Source organism: Myxocyprinus asiaticus, chromosome 26, assembly GCF_019703515.2.
Source record: "Myxocyprinus asiaticus isolate MX2 ecotype Aquarium Trade chromosome 26, UBuf_Myxa_2, whole genome shotgun sequence".
In the NCBI taxonomy this organism is placed as follows: domain Eukaryota; kingdom Metazoa; phylum Chordata; class Actinopteri; order Cypriniformes; family Catostomidae; genus Myxocyprinus; species Myxocyprinus asiaticus.
Window position 1 is genome coordinate 16,965,650 of NC_059369.1, and position 15,179 is coordinate 16,980,828.

General features: G+C 37.5%; 1 protein-coding gene across 2 annotated transcripts in view; it reads right to left on the bottom strand.

Annotated features, from left to right (window-relative positions):
• The window catches only part of LOC127417281 (SLIT-ROBO Rho GTPase-activating protein 1-like), a 153,270-nt gene that overhangs the window by 41,549 nt on the left and 96,542 nt on the right, over positions 1 to 15,179 (bottom strand). For both annotated transcript variants that reach the window (XM_051657183.1, XM_051657185.1), the window contains exons 9-15: positions 12,594 to 12,791; positions 11,882 to 11,966; positions 9,853 to 9,880; positions 5,278 to 5,311; positions 3,176 to 3,236; positions 2,378 to 2,455; positions 814 to 948 (exon numbers count right to left, since the gene is read on the bottom strand). In XM_051657183.1, coding sequence (XP_051513143.1) covers positions 814 to 948; positions 2,378 to 2,455; positions 3,176 to 3,236; positions 5,278 to 5,311; positions 9,853 to 9,880; positions 11,882 to 11,966; positions 12,594 to 12,791 — 619 coding nt within the window. The remainder of the gene's footprint in view (positions 1 to 813; positions 949 to 2,377; positions 2,456 to 3,175; positions 3,237 to 5,277; positions 5,312 to 9,852; positions 9,881 to 11,881; positions 11,967 to 12,593; positions 12,792 to 15,179) is intronic.

The window sequence follows — 15,179 nt, forward strand, 5'->3', positions numbered from 1 at the left end:
GAGGCACAGGGTCACACGTTGGTGGAGTATGCATATGCACACGCCTTCATATTCCTCTTAATGTATAGATAAACAAACCCCTCCAAACTTACACATGTATGTACACATGATTTCTTAGTAAGAGATAGTGGGTAATCTAGTGAACTATATGAGATAATATATTTAGACTGTGCCCATCACATTCAGCTGCCTGGGATAAGGATTTTTCATGTCACTTTTATTAGATTTACTTCTTTCTCTGTCTTTTTTCTTGAGTGCATAACTTGGTAAAAAGTTGTGCCGCACTCCCCTTACTCTTTTCCTGCTTGATCCCAGCTGTGGATGACAAACAACGCCCCTGAAATTCAGCAGGAAAGATGGAGCTTCATGGTGTCAAACTGCATTCATTCAGAGCAGTGTACCATCACTGTGATCGTGATAATGCATTCTTTCTGAACTCTCACACAAAGTTACATTCATGGCTGTTAAAGGACCAACTGAAGCGCTAATATGTCATATCGTGGTTGAACACACACTGCTGTAACAGAGTGAGTGTGAGGCTGTTGGCTTTAGCCTAAGGCGGTGAATGTCTCATCCTACAGAGAGGAAAGTCACTGTGCCACTGCTGAAGGCAAAAGACTGAGCTCTCTTTATCTGAGAGCAAATGATCACAGTTCAAGGCACTGTTAATTCACACTGACAATCAGTGATAGATTTACAGCTGCATGTCAATACATTCAATCATGGCACACATGCATTTATGGTCCTGTACACTTACAGGCACAAACATACATTTTTATTGTTCAGTCCAAAGCAAAAAAAGAAGCCACTTACTGATACAGGAGATGAGATCATTGAATCTTTCCTTTGGAAATAGCGGATTTTCCAGACCACGAAAGTAGAGTTTCAAAACCCCAGCCACAGAGTTAATATCATGGTTATTCTCTTCGTCTGTCAGGGGATCGTTACCTATGAGATATTTCATGCGTCTATAAATGTCACCGCTCAGCTGGATTGTTTAGATGAATATTTATTCATTTAGCAGACACAAGTAATTTATCATAAAAGAGCCAACAATTTTATCAACACGGCAATATCAAATGTTTATAATCTGATAGAATAGAAAACATGACCTGAATAACCCTGAAAAAAAAAACTACAATGATAACAGTAACTCATCTACATATTAAAAAGCGCATTCTCTGTGCCACTAGTTTCACCAAACAATGATTATTGTTTCCAAACAGGTTTTTGGGAGGTCAACCCACAAATGGCTTACTTGTTGTTATCTCTACACATTAAGGAATAGTTCACCCAAAAATAAAAATACTCTCAGCATTTACTCACCCTCATGCCATCCCAGATGTGCATGACTTTTTCCTCTGCTGAACAAAAACGAAGATATTTAGAAAAATATTTCAGCTCTTTTGGTCTGTTCAATCCAAGTGAATGGTGACCAGTACTTTTGAAGCTCCAAAATGCACATTAAGGCAGCATGATAGTAATCCATACGACGCCAGTGGTTTAATCCATGTCTTCAGAAGAGATATGATAGGTGTGGGTGAGAAACAGATCAATATTTAAGTTCTTTTTTACTATAGATCTCCACTTTCACCAGCCCTTCAAACAGCTCTCTTCTCTCCAAAGAGTTCTTCTTCTTTTGTTTTTGGCGATTCACATTCTTTGTGCATAATGCCACCTTCTAGGCAGGGAGAATAATTTATAGTAAAAAAAGAATTAAATGCTGGTCTGTTTCTCACCCACACCTATCATATCACTTCTGAAGATATAGATTTAACCACTGGAGTCATATGGATTACTTTGAAGCTCCAAAAAGCACATAAAGGCAGCATAAAAGATTTGGTCACCATTCACTTGTATTGTATGGATCTACATTGCAGACAAAATCTGAGAGATTTTGAGAATGAGAGAATTTTAATTTTTGGGTGAACTATCCCTTTAAACTCGAATAGGAGAAAGTACATTAATATAGGGGAAAAAATTACACATGTCAGCTTTAAATAAGGATGATTGGGTACACATAAATTAATTGTAACCATAATAAATCAGATACAAAATGGTACTACAATATCAACACAAAACAGAACCTTAAAAATTAGCATTTGCTGTAAATTCTACCATCCAGATAAATAGTTTTTGCTGTTCTTGGCATGCGAATGTTAAGGACAAATGTCAAGAATATGTTCAACCAAGCAAATGTTTTGCCAAAGCACAAGTCAAGTAAGTGTCCTTAAGTTAAGTGAAATTTAAGTTTGTGGCTGATATGACTCACTCTAATGACATAACACACTCATTATTATTCAGAACTGACAGCACTTTAAGAGCTGTGCTATTTCAGAAACCTGAACTCTGCATTACCGCATATACACACACACACCTCTCTCAAATGAGTTCTTGATATCGTTGACTTCAACTTGAGATCCAGAAACTCGGAATATCCCTTGATGTTGAAGGCCTAAAGAGAAAGAGATTGTGAAGCTGTTAAATAAGATGTGCAGAGTCTTCCTCACATTTAAATCCACTGGAAATAAAGGCTGATCCATACAGTAGTGACTACTTTCAGTTCCTCAACTCAAAAGCTGAGCTTTAGAAAACTTTTCTTTTCTAATTAAAGATAATGAATGAAGAAAAGAGACTGCAATCAACTTCTACAAAACATCCGTCAGACTGGATTAGCTTTTAATGGAAAGCCTGGCTATGGGTCAAAACGGATTAATTAAAAACTCCTCTACATTTCCAGTAAGACGGCCACACACAGAGAACATTCAGCACTTAAAATAGACATGCAAAATCTATGATCATCTTCGTACAGTTTACACAGGAGCTGAATATGATAAAGACCTCTTCGGACTGAATGTCCTCTGGCATTGGCTGGGAAGCACACTGAACTCAAAATAGACCTAAAGCGAGTCTGCATGGCTTAGGCCGGGATAGGGCGGAATTGGCAGGGGCACACAAAACACGACCTGCCCTGATTCCAAAAGACTGACAACTTGTTGGTTCAGCCCCAAATTGCGGATAACTGGAAGAGGACAATGATAGCACAGGTAGCCGTTAACTTGGAGATGTTTAAGAGAAGAATTTCATGACAAATGCATTAATATAAGCTTCATCTTTGGCCTTTTCTGGTGGACTATTTTATGGAGTTATAGCTATTATTGGTGAGGTAACTTACCATATAGATTAATGAATCGAATACAACTCTCAACAATTCGTGGTATTGCTTGTCCAGAGTCCTTAAAAAGAGATGAATGTAGACATAACATTAAGACATGGACTAAAAAAAAAACAGTCTATTCACTAAACTATAAATGTCTAATGGACAATTATACAATCACTGAAAATATACCACACAATTAAACCATGTGCAGGGTTCCCGCACCCACTTTTGACAAACAAATCTACATGACTTTTCCAGATGTTTCTGATCACTGGAGTAGGATTTTCAAAATCATTTTATGGAGATTGCACTGACAAAGACCAGTTTAACTGTTTTAGTTATGAGGACAACTAGAAATATTTTTATTCACTGTAGACATTTCCTTGACTTTTTAAATTTGTATCAACTTTCTCATGACTTTTTCAGACCTGAAAATCACAATTTGACAATTTCCTGATATTTCCAACTTTTCCATGACCATGGGAACCCTGCACATATCATCAGTGTCAGATATTAAAGAGTAATCCTTCTTGGCAAACCCTTACAAGCCCTTTTATTTTTCGTTTTTAAACCTTTTTAAAGTGCCATCTAAATGTACACGCCTAAGATTTTGAAAAGCAAATAAATTCAAAAGACCTTCTACCCTATCCTGCTTCAGTCAAAGTTCTTGAAGAGACAGGAAATTACATGACAACTTAAATCTGTGTCAATAAGGTTCTTGAATATGAATGGACCGAATGCCAAATGCGGAAAAACAAATGTTGGCTGCGGCTATACACTGATTCTGTTAATCCTGCACTCGAGCTGCCTGTTGTCTGCAGTCAGAGCTGTTTGTAGAGTGTTTGGCAGCACACTATCTTACATGCCTTTATAAAAGCCGTTATCTGCTTTTAACCTGGGGAATGTGCCAAGCCGGAGCACTCTGCCAGTGCCAGGATCAGAGGCACACCTCGCAGGGGCTATATTTCCCAGCTATGCTCCATGCAATATGGTGCATATAAAATTTTATGTCCTTAAAGTATTTAAATATTGATACGTCTGCAATAAATTCTTAAATAATACCTACAGGCTAATACAACTCAGGTCTATGCTTGAATCATAGAGCATTTTGAGCAGAATACATAATAAAATAAGGGACTGTGCTGCATTTTAGTTTTACTTTATGGCACTGCATTATTTGAGTTCCATTTATGTCCTTATACTGTACATTATCTTTCAGTTATTTTTATCCATTCATAAATCCATTCATAAAAAGATTTTTTCTTCTTAATTTCTCAATTATTTTAATCATTTGTAGCTAATTTTAAGATTATTTAATAAAATAATAATAAACCATTTTAAATTAAAATAATCTATAATCTAAAAATATTTTAATTTGATTTTTAAATTTTCATTCTTTCTGATACCAGTGTAAAGCACTCTGAATTACCACAGTGCAGTGTCAGAAATTAACTTTCACATTAATATTTGGCCCCAAATGTAGAATTTCGGGGGCTTTTTTTCTCATTTTTGGTGACAGTTTTGCCCCAAGCCCCCCTTAATTTCTGACCCTGCCACAAATAATTGTGGCTTGCCTTACACTATATTTACATATTCAGAATAAAACATTTATTTATGTTTGTTTTAAAACTAATTATAAAATTATAAGTCAAGTTAACAAAAAAACATTTGGGCTCCATTCTCTCCTTTAAATTTAATGGAATTCTACAGTGGGTATCTTGGTCTGGGATGTCCAAGAAGGACATGCTCTCATCTATGACACATACATGGGTTTATACAGTGAGGTTTTAAAGTCTGAGATTTCACTAATGAAAATGCTTCTATTTTGCATGTTTCTGATACAAAATCTTTCATTACAAACTACATTACCAGCATAACAATATGAGTGACATGAATTTCAGAATTTCTTAGTATTTGGTATGTCCCACTTATGCTGTTTATTTCCAGGTCTAAAAAATACAAAATAAATAAATAAATAACAGATTTTCAATGTGGTCTCAGACTTTGGGATGCCACTATACATGGTTTAGAACTCCTGAGTAAGCAAGGGTGCAAACAAGAAGCTTTGACAAACATGCAGCAATGAGCCAATCAGAACAAGCCAAATGTTTCTGTACCTGATGCCTTGTGTGAGAGTTCCGTCGACCGCGACTATGAGAAGAGGACAGCAGAACGAGAGAGATGCAAGAGAGCAGGGAAAAACAGAGGCAAGACAGAGGCGATCCCCAGGTTATTTGGTCCCAGCAGTAAAGCCACCAACAACAGCTTACAACATCATTATTAGTCTTCCAATGACACCATTAGCTCCAGCCTCAGAGAGAAAGAGAGGGGAGTGCTGACACAGCATTGTATCCTCTCATCCCATTACTTTCTCACACATACACTGTGCATTTTAAGTCCCTGGATCCAAAATTTGAGAATGGGTGTTTAATACAATAGTCTTTTGTCACAGAAGCGCCATCTTTGATTTTTGACAGGAATGAAAATGAGGCTTTGAGGGATAGACTTACCATCTCTTCCATGGCACGCACGGTATAAAGATATAAAGCGCCTAGATCACATCTAATTATCCACAACTTATGTTGTCTGGAGTTTTCATCTACTGAAGTTTCTTGGAAAGATATTTTTTCAATGTTTTTTTCTGTGGAACGACCCAAAAACACTTTGAACGACAGTGCAGCCCATTGAAGAGACTGTATGTCTATTCCTCTCAGCCTTGGTGTCATTTCCATTAAAAATCAAAGATGGCGCTGCTGTGAATAAGGTCTATAGTTTACCTCAAAATCATTTATTCACCCTCATGCTGTTCCAATCCGTATGTATTCCATGGAACACAAAAAGGAAACTTTTTAACAATCAGTTTTATGTTGCCATGCAACGACAGTTCAGTGACAACTCCAGTCAAGCTCTAAAAAGGACCATAATTGCCCCAAAAAGTACCATAAAGTAGTCTATATGATTCGTGGGCTATATTCCTTTGCTTTGTGTAAGGATGAGACCAAAATTTAAGTCACTGAATCATTATTCACTGATAATCTTGCAGTCCTCTGACACTTGCGCCCATCCCGTGTTCGAGTCCAGAATTCAAAAAAGGTAAGCTGCCATCTTGACAAGACTTAAAATATAGTGCACAAGTCATATGGATTATTTTTATGATAGTTTTATGTTGTTTTTTCTTTTTCCTTTTTGGGCTTAACAGCCCCTAATCACAATGAACTGCAGTTGTATGACAAAAGCTGCATAACAATTTGATAACACTTTACAATGAGGTTGATTTGTTAACATCATTAACACAATAGTTAACATGAACTTACAATGAACAATCCTTTTACAGGAACTTATTTATCTTTGTTAATGTTAATTTCAACATATGCCAATGCAGTTTTTAAATGAAAAGTTGTGCACGTTAACATTAATGTATTATGAATGTAACACAAATTTAACACGAACAAACAATGATAAATAGTATTTTCATAAAGTAACATTAACCAAGATTAATAAATGCTATAGAAAAATTATTGTTCATTGCAAGTTCATGATACCCAATGCATTTACTAATGTTAACGAATAGAACCTCGTTGTACTTCAGTGTTACCAACAATTATTCTAATAATTTATATTCTACTTGTGTTATACAACAAAAATAACAGCATATGAAATTGGAAAGAAAAGAGGGTGATTAAATGGGGTAGTACTCCTTTAAGAAGCGTTCAAGCTGCCCAGAAGCAACCGTGTGAATGTTGATGCCTGAAGCGCACTTTATCTCCATCATCTCACTTCATGTGCGCGCACGCGCACACACACACACACACACACACACACACACACACTCCCCCATGTTTCTGCTCTGTTTGAAGATGTCCCCCAGCAATAATGATCAGTCAAGTAGAAGCAAGTAGCTGTGGATCATTATGGCCTCAAGCGGCGGTATTCAGAGGAGGTAATACAGCACCCACAGCTCTAAGTACCTTAACAAATGACTCCAAATTGCCATTAAAAAGCTTAACGTTAAATACAGAGCGTGGCCTGGACCTGTGAGTACCAAACGGTTTAGGAGGAAGACTGGGAGGCCTATAAAGAAATGTTTACAAGTTTAATCTGGAATATCCAACACTCTGTAACTCCCTATAAAAGTCTACTAGAGTTATTCTTCGATGACCCAACTTAACTGAGATCCTTCAAAGACATACTGTATTCCCTGTAAAACTGAGCATGTCATTTGAATTTCTAATGGCTGTTTTTACTACTCTTTAATAAATTCAAAAGCACTGCAATTGAAGCCTACAGGTTGCATTCAATTGACAGAACAAACCAGTCTTTCATTTTCTGAATAAAAAGTGTGCTTGCAAAACTTGCCATGGAACTAGGGGTGTCCTGGGTGGTTGCCATGCATTTGCTAAGGTGTTATGACTCATTGCTACAGTAGGTGGTTTCAAGGCGATACTGCACGTCAAAAGAGACCACTATCAAGTCTCTATGATTTCTGGTATCTAGATTATCATCTGGCAGGTAAAAATCATATGTTTGATTGCTAAGAAAAGTAACAGCGCACATATTTAGATTTAGGGGTTTGTTGAAATCCCCTTACCTCAAGAACGAGCATTAGTAATAGTGATTCTTGTCTTAGCAAGCACCACTAATGTGTTTATATCTCATACACGGTCTATAGGAAAAGTGTATACACCTTTAGAAAGATTAGATAGAGTGGTGGACATGTGATTTCAGGTTATTCGGGGTAAGTGATAATCTCCTATCGTGCTAAGCTCAGTGATCTGCACAAGCCAATGTCCTGTTCATAAACTTCACTTCTACCACACATCAAAGGCCATGGAAACACCAGGTCCGAGATCTTTCGGTTTCAGGATGAGTTGGTGGGCTGCTGGTATTATAATAGGGAGATCATACAGGGTTGTACCTAAATACATGTTTCATTTTGATATCAGAGATCATTCCTTGTCCTCTGACAGACCTAATGCGATGTTCCCAACAGCTCTTGAAACATTCGCTTGCAGACGACTATAGAGTGAGCTCTGCTAATTGGAAAAAACATGCTTAAAACAGCTTAGCACAAAAAACGCTATCCTTCAAGTTCCATTATTTCTTATTCTTAGGTAAATTACACTGAGTTCAATTTATACGGTTAATTCTGAAACCTAATGTTTTAGCACTACAGTGTCAAAAAAAGAAAAGTAAAACAATACAGCAAACGTGTCCCTTCCTCAGTAGGGAAGTGCCTATTCATTTTTTTACAAATTGTGCCCAGTAGGCTTTGAGCGAAGTCAAATCTAAAGAGAGCTATTGGTGTAAAGCATTGTGGAGAGTAACCCCGGGGAACAGAGTCATATGGTGAATTATGGCACTGAAGAGTCACAAGCATCTGTTCTTCTGTTTCTATCTCTCGTGCATCTCTCTTATCTCTTCAACATTCAAGTCTACTTTCTCACAAGTACTTTTTTAATTGAGGCAAATTAGTATCAGATAAACGTTAAAGTAAACATTACATATGTGTTTCTTTGTGATATATGATTGCTAAAATAAAGAGGCTAAATAACTATAAGGTTTAAAGGGATAGTTCATCCAAAAATGAAAATACTCTCATCAGTTACTCACCCTCATGCCATCCCAGATGTGTAGGGTTTTCTTTGTTCTGCTGAACACAAGCAAAGATTTTTAGAAGAATATTTCAGCTCTGTAGGTTCTCACAATGCAAGTGAGTGGTGATGGTCCAAAAAGCACATAAAGGCAGCATAAAAGTAATCCATAAGACTCCAGTGGTTTAATCCATGTCTTCTAGAGCAATCTAATTGGTTTTGGGTAAGAACAGACCAAATGTAACTCCTTTTTCACTATAAATCTTGACATCAGCAGTTTTCTTGTCAATCATGATTTCAAGCTCAATTACACTTTCTTAGCTCCATCTAGCGCTCTGCGCATACATCAAGCACTAGGAAGTGTAATCGAGCATGAAATCATGATTGTGCCTATAGACTGCAATGGCAAGATGTACAGTGAAGAAAAAAAAAAAAGAGTTAGATTTTGGTTACTTCTCACCCAAAACTGACTGGATCGCTTCAGAAAACATGGATTAAACCACTGGAGTCATATGGATTACTTTTATACTGCCTCTATGTGCTTTTTGGAGCTTCAAAGTTCTGGCCACCATTCACTTGCGTTGTATGGACCTGCAGAGATGAAATATTCTTCTAAAAATCTTAATTTGTGTTCTGCAGAAGAAAGAAAGTCATGCACATATGGAATGGCATGAGTGTGATTAAATAATGAGAGATTTTTCATTTTTGGGTGAACTATCCCTTTAATTATGATAGACCCCACCAATAAACAGACCTACAGCATGGATAAAACAAAGGCTATGATATGATATACTGTATATTATGTGTGATCTGGGTTCCAGTGCATCAGTTAATTGTTGCCCAGTGTTAGAGTCACAAGGAAAGAGTTTAATATTGAGTCAAATATACTTTATTCTCAAATGTCAAAACCATAAGGAGCGTGGGATTGATCATATTATGTAATAAGTATAGCAAAATTAAAGCAAAAGTACACTAGTATGGCCACAGCCTTGTAATCTTTGAAAAAATGCTTGCCATAATGCAATATTATTTTTCACTGTAATGTGTTTTTGAAAAGACCAAACAAGACAAAACTGTGAACACAGTGGAGAATGATTTTACCTTGTGGTTGCGTACTCAGGCCGGTAACCTGAGAGAGAGAGAGAGAGAGAGAGAGAGAGAGAGAGAGAGAGAGAGAGAGAGAGAGAGAGAGAGAGAGAGAAGGACAGTTCTTTAGAGTCCCTGGGGAAGGTGTTATTTATGCTCAGTAAAGCGCATGCAGCTAGCCATCTGTCTAGAACTGAAAATCCACACATTCACACCTTTAGGACATTGTTAGGATTTATAGAGTAATTCTACATTTCCAAACTGCTGCAATGGTACTGTAGCTGTCGAGTTTTATCTACAAGTTCCTTGTTTATGGATAGAAACAATAAAATATCTAAAATGTCAGAATCCAGCAAACAGACTAATGCCTACAATCTTTGAAAAGAAACAAGCTATGGTTGATTTTAATGGAATGAAACATGGTTTCTGACAGCTTTGTCAAGCCCACCCACACAGCACTCAGCTCAGCGGCCCCTGAAAGTTCAGTCTACGATGTTCATAAAAGAAGACTGAAATGCCCCAGGCTCAAAAATATGGAGAGGCACTGGGTTCAGAGGGTGCTGAGCTTATGGGATGATGAAGAGGGATTATAAGGCTCTCTGCTGTTACAATTAATATATACAGTAAAGAGCTCCTATGCTGTTAACAAGACAACACAAATACAGTGCATCCGGAAAGTATTCACAGCACTTCACTTTTTCCACATTTTGTTATGTTACAGCATTATTCCAAAATGGATTAAATTCATTATTTTCCTCAAAATTCTAAAAACAATACCCCATAATGACAACGTGAAAGAAGTTTGTTTGAAATCTTTGCAAATTTATTACAAATAAAAAAATAAAAAAAATAAAAAAAATGGAAGAAGTTTGGAACCACCAGGACTCTTCCCAGAGCTGGCGGCCTGGCCAAACTGAGCGATCAGGGGAGAAGGGCCTTAGTCAGGGAGGTGACCAAGAACCCGATGGTCATTCTGACAGAGCTCCAGCATTTCTCTGTGGAGAGAGGAGAACCTTCCAGAAGAACAACCATCTCTGCAGCACTCCACCAATCAGGCCTGTATGGTAGAGTGGCCAGACGGAAGCCACTCCTCAGTAAAAGGCACATGACAGCCCACCTGGAGTTTGCCAAAAGGCACCTGAAGGACTCTCAGACAATGAGAAACAAAGATTGAACTCTTTGGCCTGAATGGCAAGCGTCATGTCTGGAGGAAACCAGGCACCGCTCATCACCTGGCCAATACCATCCCTACAGTGAAGACGACCCTAAGCGCACAGCCAAGATAACAAAGGAGTGGCTCCGGGACAACTCTGTGTATGTCCTTGAGTGGCCCAGCCAGAGCCCAGATTTGAACCCGATTGAACATCTCTGGAGAGATCTGAAAATGGCTGTGCACCGACGCTCCCCATCCAACCTGATGGAGCTTGAGAGGTCCTGCAAAGAAGAATGGGAGAAACTGCCCAAAAATAGGTGTGCCAAGCTTGTAGCATCATACTCAAAAAGACTTGAGGCTGTAATTGGTGCCAAAGGTGCTTCAACAAAGTATTGAGCAAAGGCTGTGAATACTTATGTACATGTGATTTTTTTCGTTTTTTCTTTTTAATAAATTTGCAAAGATTTCAAACAAACTTCTTTCACATTGTCATTATGGGGTATTATTTGTAGAATTGAGGAAAATAATGATTTTAATCCATTTTGGAATAAGGCTGTAACATAACACAATGTGGAAAAAGTGAAGCGCTGTGAATACTTTCCGGATGCACTGTAAAGTAGCAGGTAAAAGATATATTTTTAGACAGATATATTAGACAGTGACAGGAAAATTTTAGGACAATATTGGCTCAACGTGTCAGGAACATGTGCACTAACCAATGTGCCATGGCTCCAACAATCACATTTTCTTTAAATAAAATAATTTCCTAGTTATTGGCCATGAGGATTTGGATCCAAATTTGTTATGATTCATATAATACTATATAATTCATAAAGTACATATACTCTCAAAATAATTATTCTATCCATGCAGTACAAAGGCAAATGGTACCATCACCGAGGGTCCTCTTCAGTAGATCATGCTTTGCCTGGAGCTTAGTAATGAGATTGCTGCCCTCCAGATACTCGTGGAATTTCTGAGAAGAGACATGATTGAGACCTGCATGAGACCAGAGGAATTTGACAGCAGGCCGACTTAAAGGTGCTATAAACGATTTTTTTCATGGAAAAGTATGCAAAATATTTTCCTACTCCCTAAAAGATATTAATGAAATAAATGTCCTGAGATATTTCACCGGTCTCTGTGACAGCTGTAGACTTTGTAAACAGCAAACAAAAATGTGTCCACGGACCATGGACATTGACGATTTTCACCTGTCAATCATTTTGAGAGTTCTCTCGTTCTCCTATTTGAAGCGGATCATTGAGGCTATGATTCATAATGTTAGTCAACTGTTTGGTGCTATTGTGCCACTGTTGAATTTGACAGCCACAGGAACAAACAATGCTGCTCTTTTGCTCGGTTTTGGTCTCAAAATTATGTTTAGAGGGTGAGGTTTTGGAATAAGGGGGCGTGGCTAATTCAACGGCTCAGTCACGTGAAAGCTTCAGAACACTAAAATCACTTACAGCACTTTTAAGCACACAGCCGAGGGGTTTTCTATCACAAACACAACATAAGTTGACAACCTAACTTTATAGCAAGCCTTTTTCTTTGAATATAGCACCAGATCGAAATACATTTTCATGATACATAAACTTACCATAAAATAGAACTGCTCCGTCTCCTGCTGGTTGGCGCGTCTCTTAGCGATGCTTGGCTTGCTGAGGTAGGTTTCTGACACTGTGGACTTGACTGATTCAGTTGAACGGCTATGATGGAAGCATTCTGACACATCGTAGTCCTCGATGGTCACCATGTCCTGAATGGTAGTGAGAGTGGCTTCTGAGGTCTTCTTGATCTGAAATGGGACAAGGCCCTGGTTCAGTAGGAGTTCTGCATGTTTTACATTTTTTACAGACAGCACTCAAAGAAGGGAAACCTGGTACATAAAACCAGATATCAAGTTTCACATTTGTAGGGATTCACATATATAACTTTTGTAAGACTGGCACAAAATTGTCTGCATCACTTCCGGGAAAGTCAAAGAACTCTGCGAGAACCAACGTCATAAAACTCTCACACAGAGGAGCATCTCCACCTGAGAAAACACACCCCACTGATTAGGGACCATAAAACGCAAACCACACTCACATCTGCTCTCTCTCTCACCTCAGGTCACTTTAAGGACACCAAAAAACTAAGTTATGACTTATCCTGTTTTGTAATGTAAAAGGTTTTCTGATCATACATGTTTGGTATCATTCAAGAGGTCTCAGTGCAACTGGTAAAACAAACTCATTCCCTTTCAGCAAAGTCAAATCACAAGTAAGATTTAAGAACAGTAATATACTGTATTCTATCAGGTGCATGACCCCTCCCAGATCTATCACAGATACCAGATGCTGTATGCAGATTAGGTGCATTCTTTGTAAACATAAATGCAAGCTTCAAAGAACTTGCTTGCAACCCCCTAAATTGTAAAACCAGATCCTAAATAACATCAAACATACACATCTGAAATAACAATAGAATCGTTTTGGTACTTAAGGAAGGATGGCAGCTCAGAGGAGCTCAGGGTCTCTGTAGCCAGATGACAAACACAGAAAACATTGTGTGTAGTTTTATCTACCAGGTATGCAAATCTTATTTCTTATGTTTGGTAAATGTTTGAATGGAATGCAACTTTAATCATATTATTATGTTTGGTTCACTGATAGCTTTGAGTTTGATTTATTATTTTAATTGGATTGTTTGAATGTATCACAATTACCTGGTAAAATAAATTGTTATTATGATTCATTCTGAGGGACTCTTTTCTAGTATATTTCTTATTAACTACAAATCTATGGTCAGAGTTGGCTTAACTAAGCTACTTCAGAAGTAACCTATTAGTTAAGTATATACTAAAAGGCTAAACGGCGAACCGAGAATCTATAATAGAACTTAGCCAAGTAGAATTAAATGGAAATACTAAGAGTAGGACCGAGAATCTGTAAAAAAGAACTTAATTGACTGGGGCTAAACGGTGAGTCGAGAATCTATATGAACTTAGCCAAATCAGACTAAACGGATAAAGCCGAGAACCTATAAGGACTTAGTCTAAAACTTACTAATATCTGAAACTGATGAATTTGTAGATAAAGGACCTGCGTCCAGCCGGCACAGGACTCAAATAACATTGAAATAACAAATGCAGTCTAGAAGAAAGAATTATTAAAAATAATAAGATACAAAACTTAAATTCAGAGCATAGATACATCAATGAGATTTTTCATAATTGGAGTCAGATGAAATAAAGAAAAAAATTAATGATAAGATTAATAAAACATGGAACTCAAATCAAATAATCAAAGTGTTATGTAATGTTGCGCACGATAAGACAAGACGCGCAAACCACACCATTGGATACCGTCCTTGGATCATTGGGTGGCCTCCCCCTTACACTTTGTATAATGCCATACAACCTCATTTCAGAATATTTCAGGAATACTGGGCTTTCAGTATAAGTATATAGTATATATAGTATATATATATATATTTTTTTTAGATAAACAATAAGCACACAGGGAGAAAAATTTCACCCTGACCATCCATACCTGACATGTGCACTATGACTAATAGCAAGCCTTGAGCAAGACACCAGACCAAAGAAATCAATTTATGGAGAGGAGGGTGGCCAAAGGGGAGCATCATTCATTTAAAGGCCTTGAGGGTTCCTTTCTGGAGCTTTTCAGTGCCAGACATGCAACATTATCTTAAAATTATAAATGTCTGGGACTGTGGCCCTATATCCCAGCATTATGAGCTTTGGAGTTCAGCAATGACACAACTCTATGGGTTACCTGAAGATCTGGAGTACTATTATGAAAAACGACTCTTATTAGTGATGTCAATGTAACGTGTTTTTCAGAATTACATGCTGAAAATAAATCTGTAATAAATCTGATTAATAAATTATATTAATTAATGAATAATTAATTGGGATTACCATTTTGAATCAATTGAGGGCCCTAATTAAAACATATTAATCAGCATATAATAATTTAAACGCACAAAATGGTGAGGAGAAAAATGATGGGGAAACAATGCTGAAAGCTTGTGCAATTGCTTAGTGGATGTATTTGTTCACCAGCTGAAAGAACATGCTCAGTGTGCAAGAGCAATTTTTCTCTCACGCTAACATCTTCCCACTGTCTCTCTCACTCTCTCTCTCTCTCTCTCTTTCACACACACACACACACACACA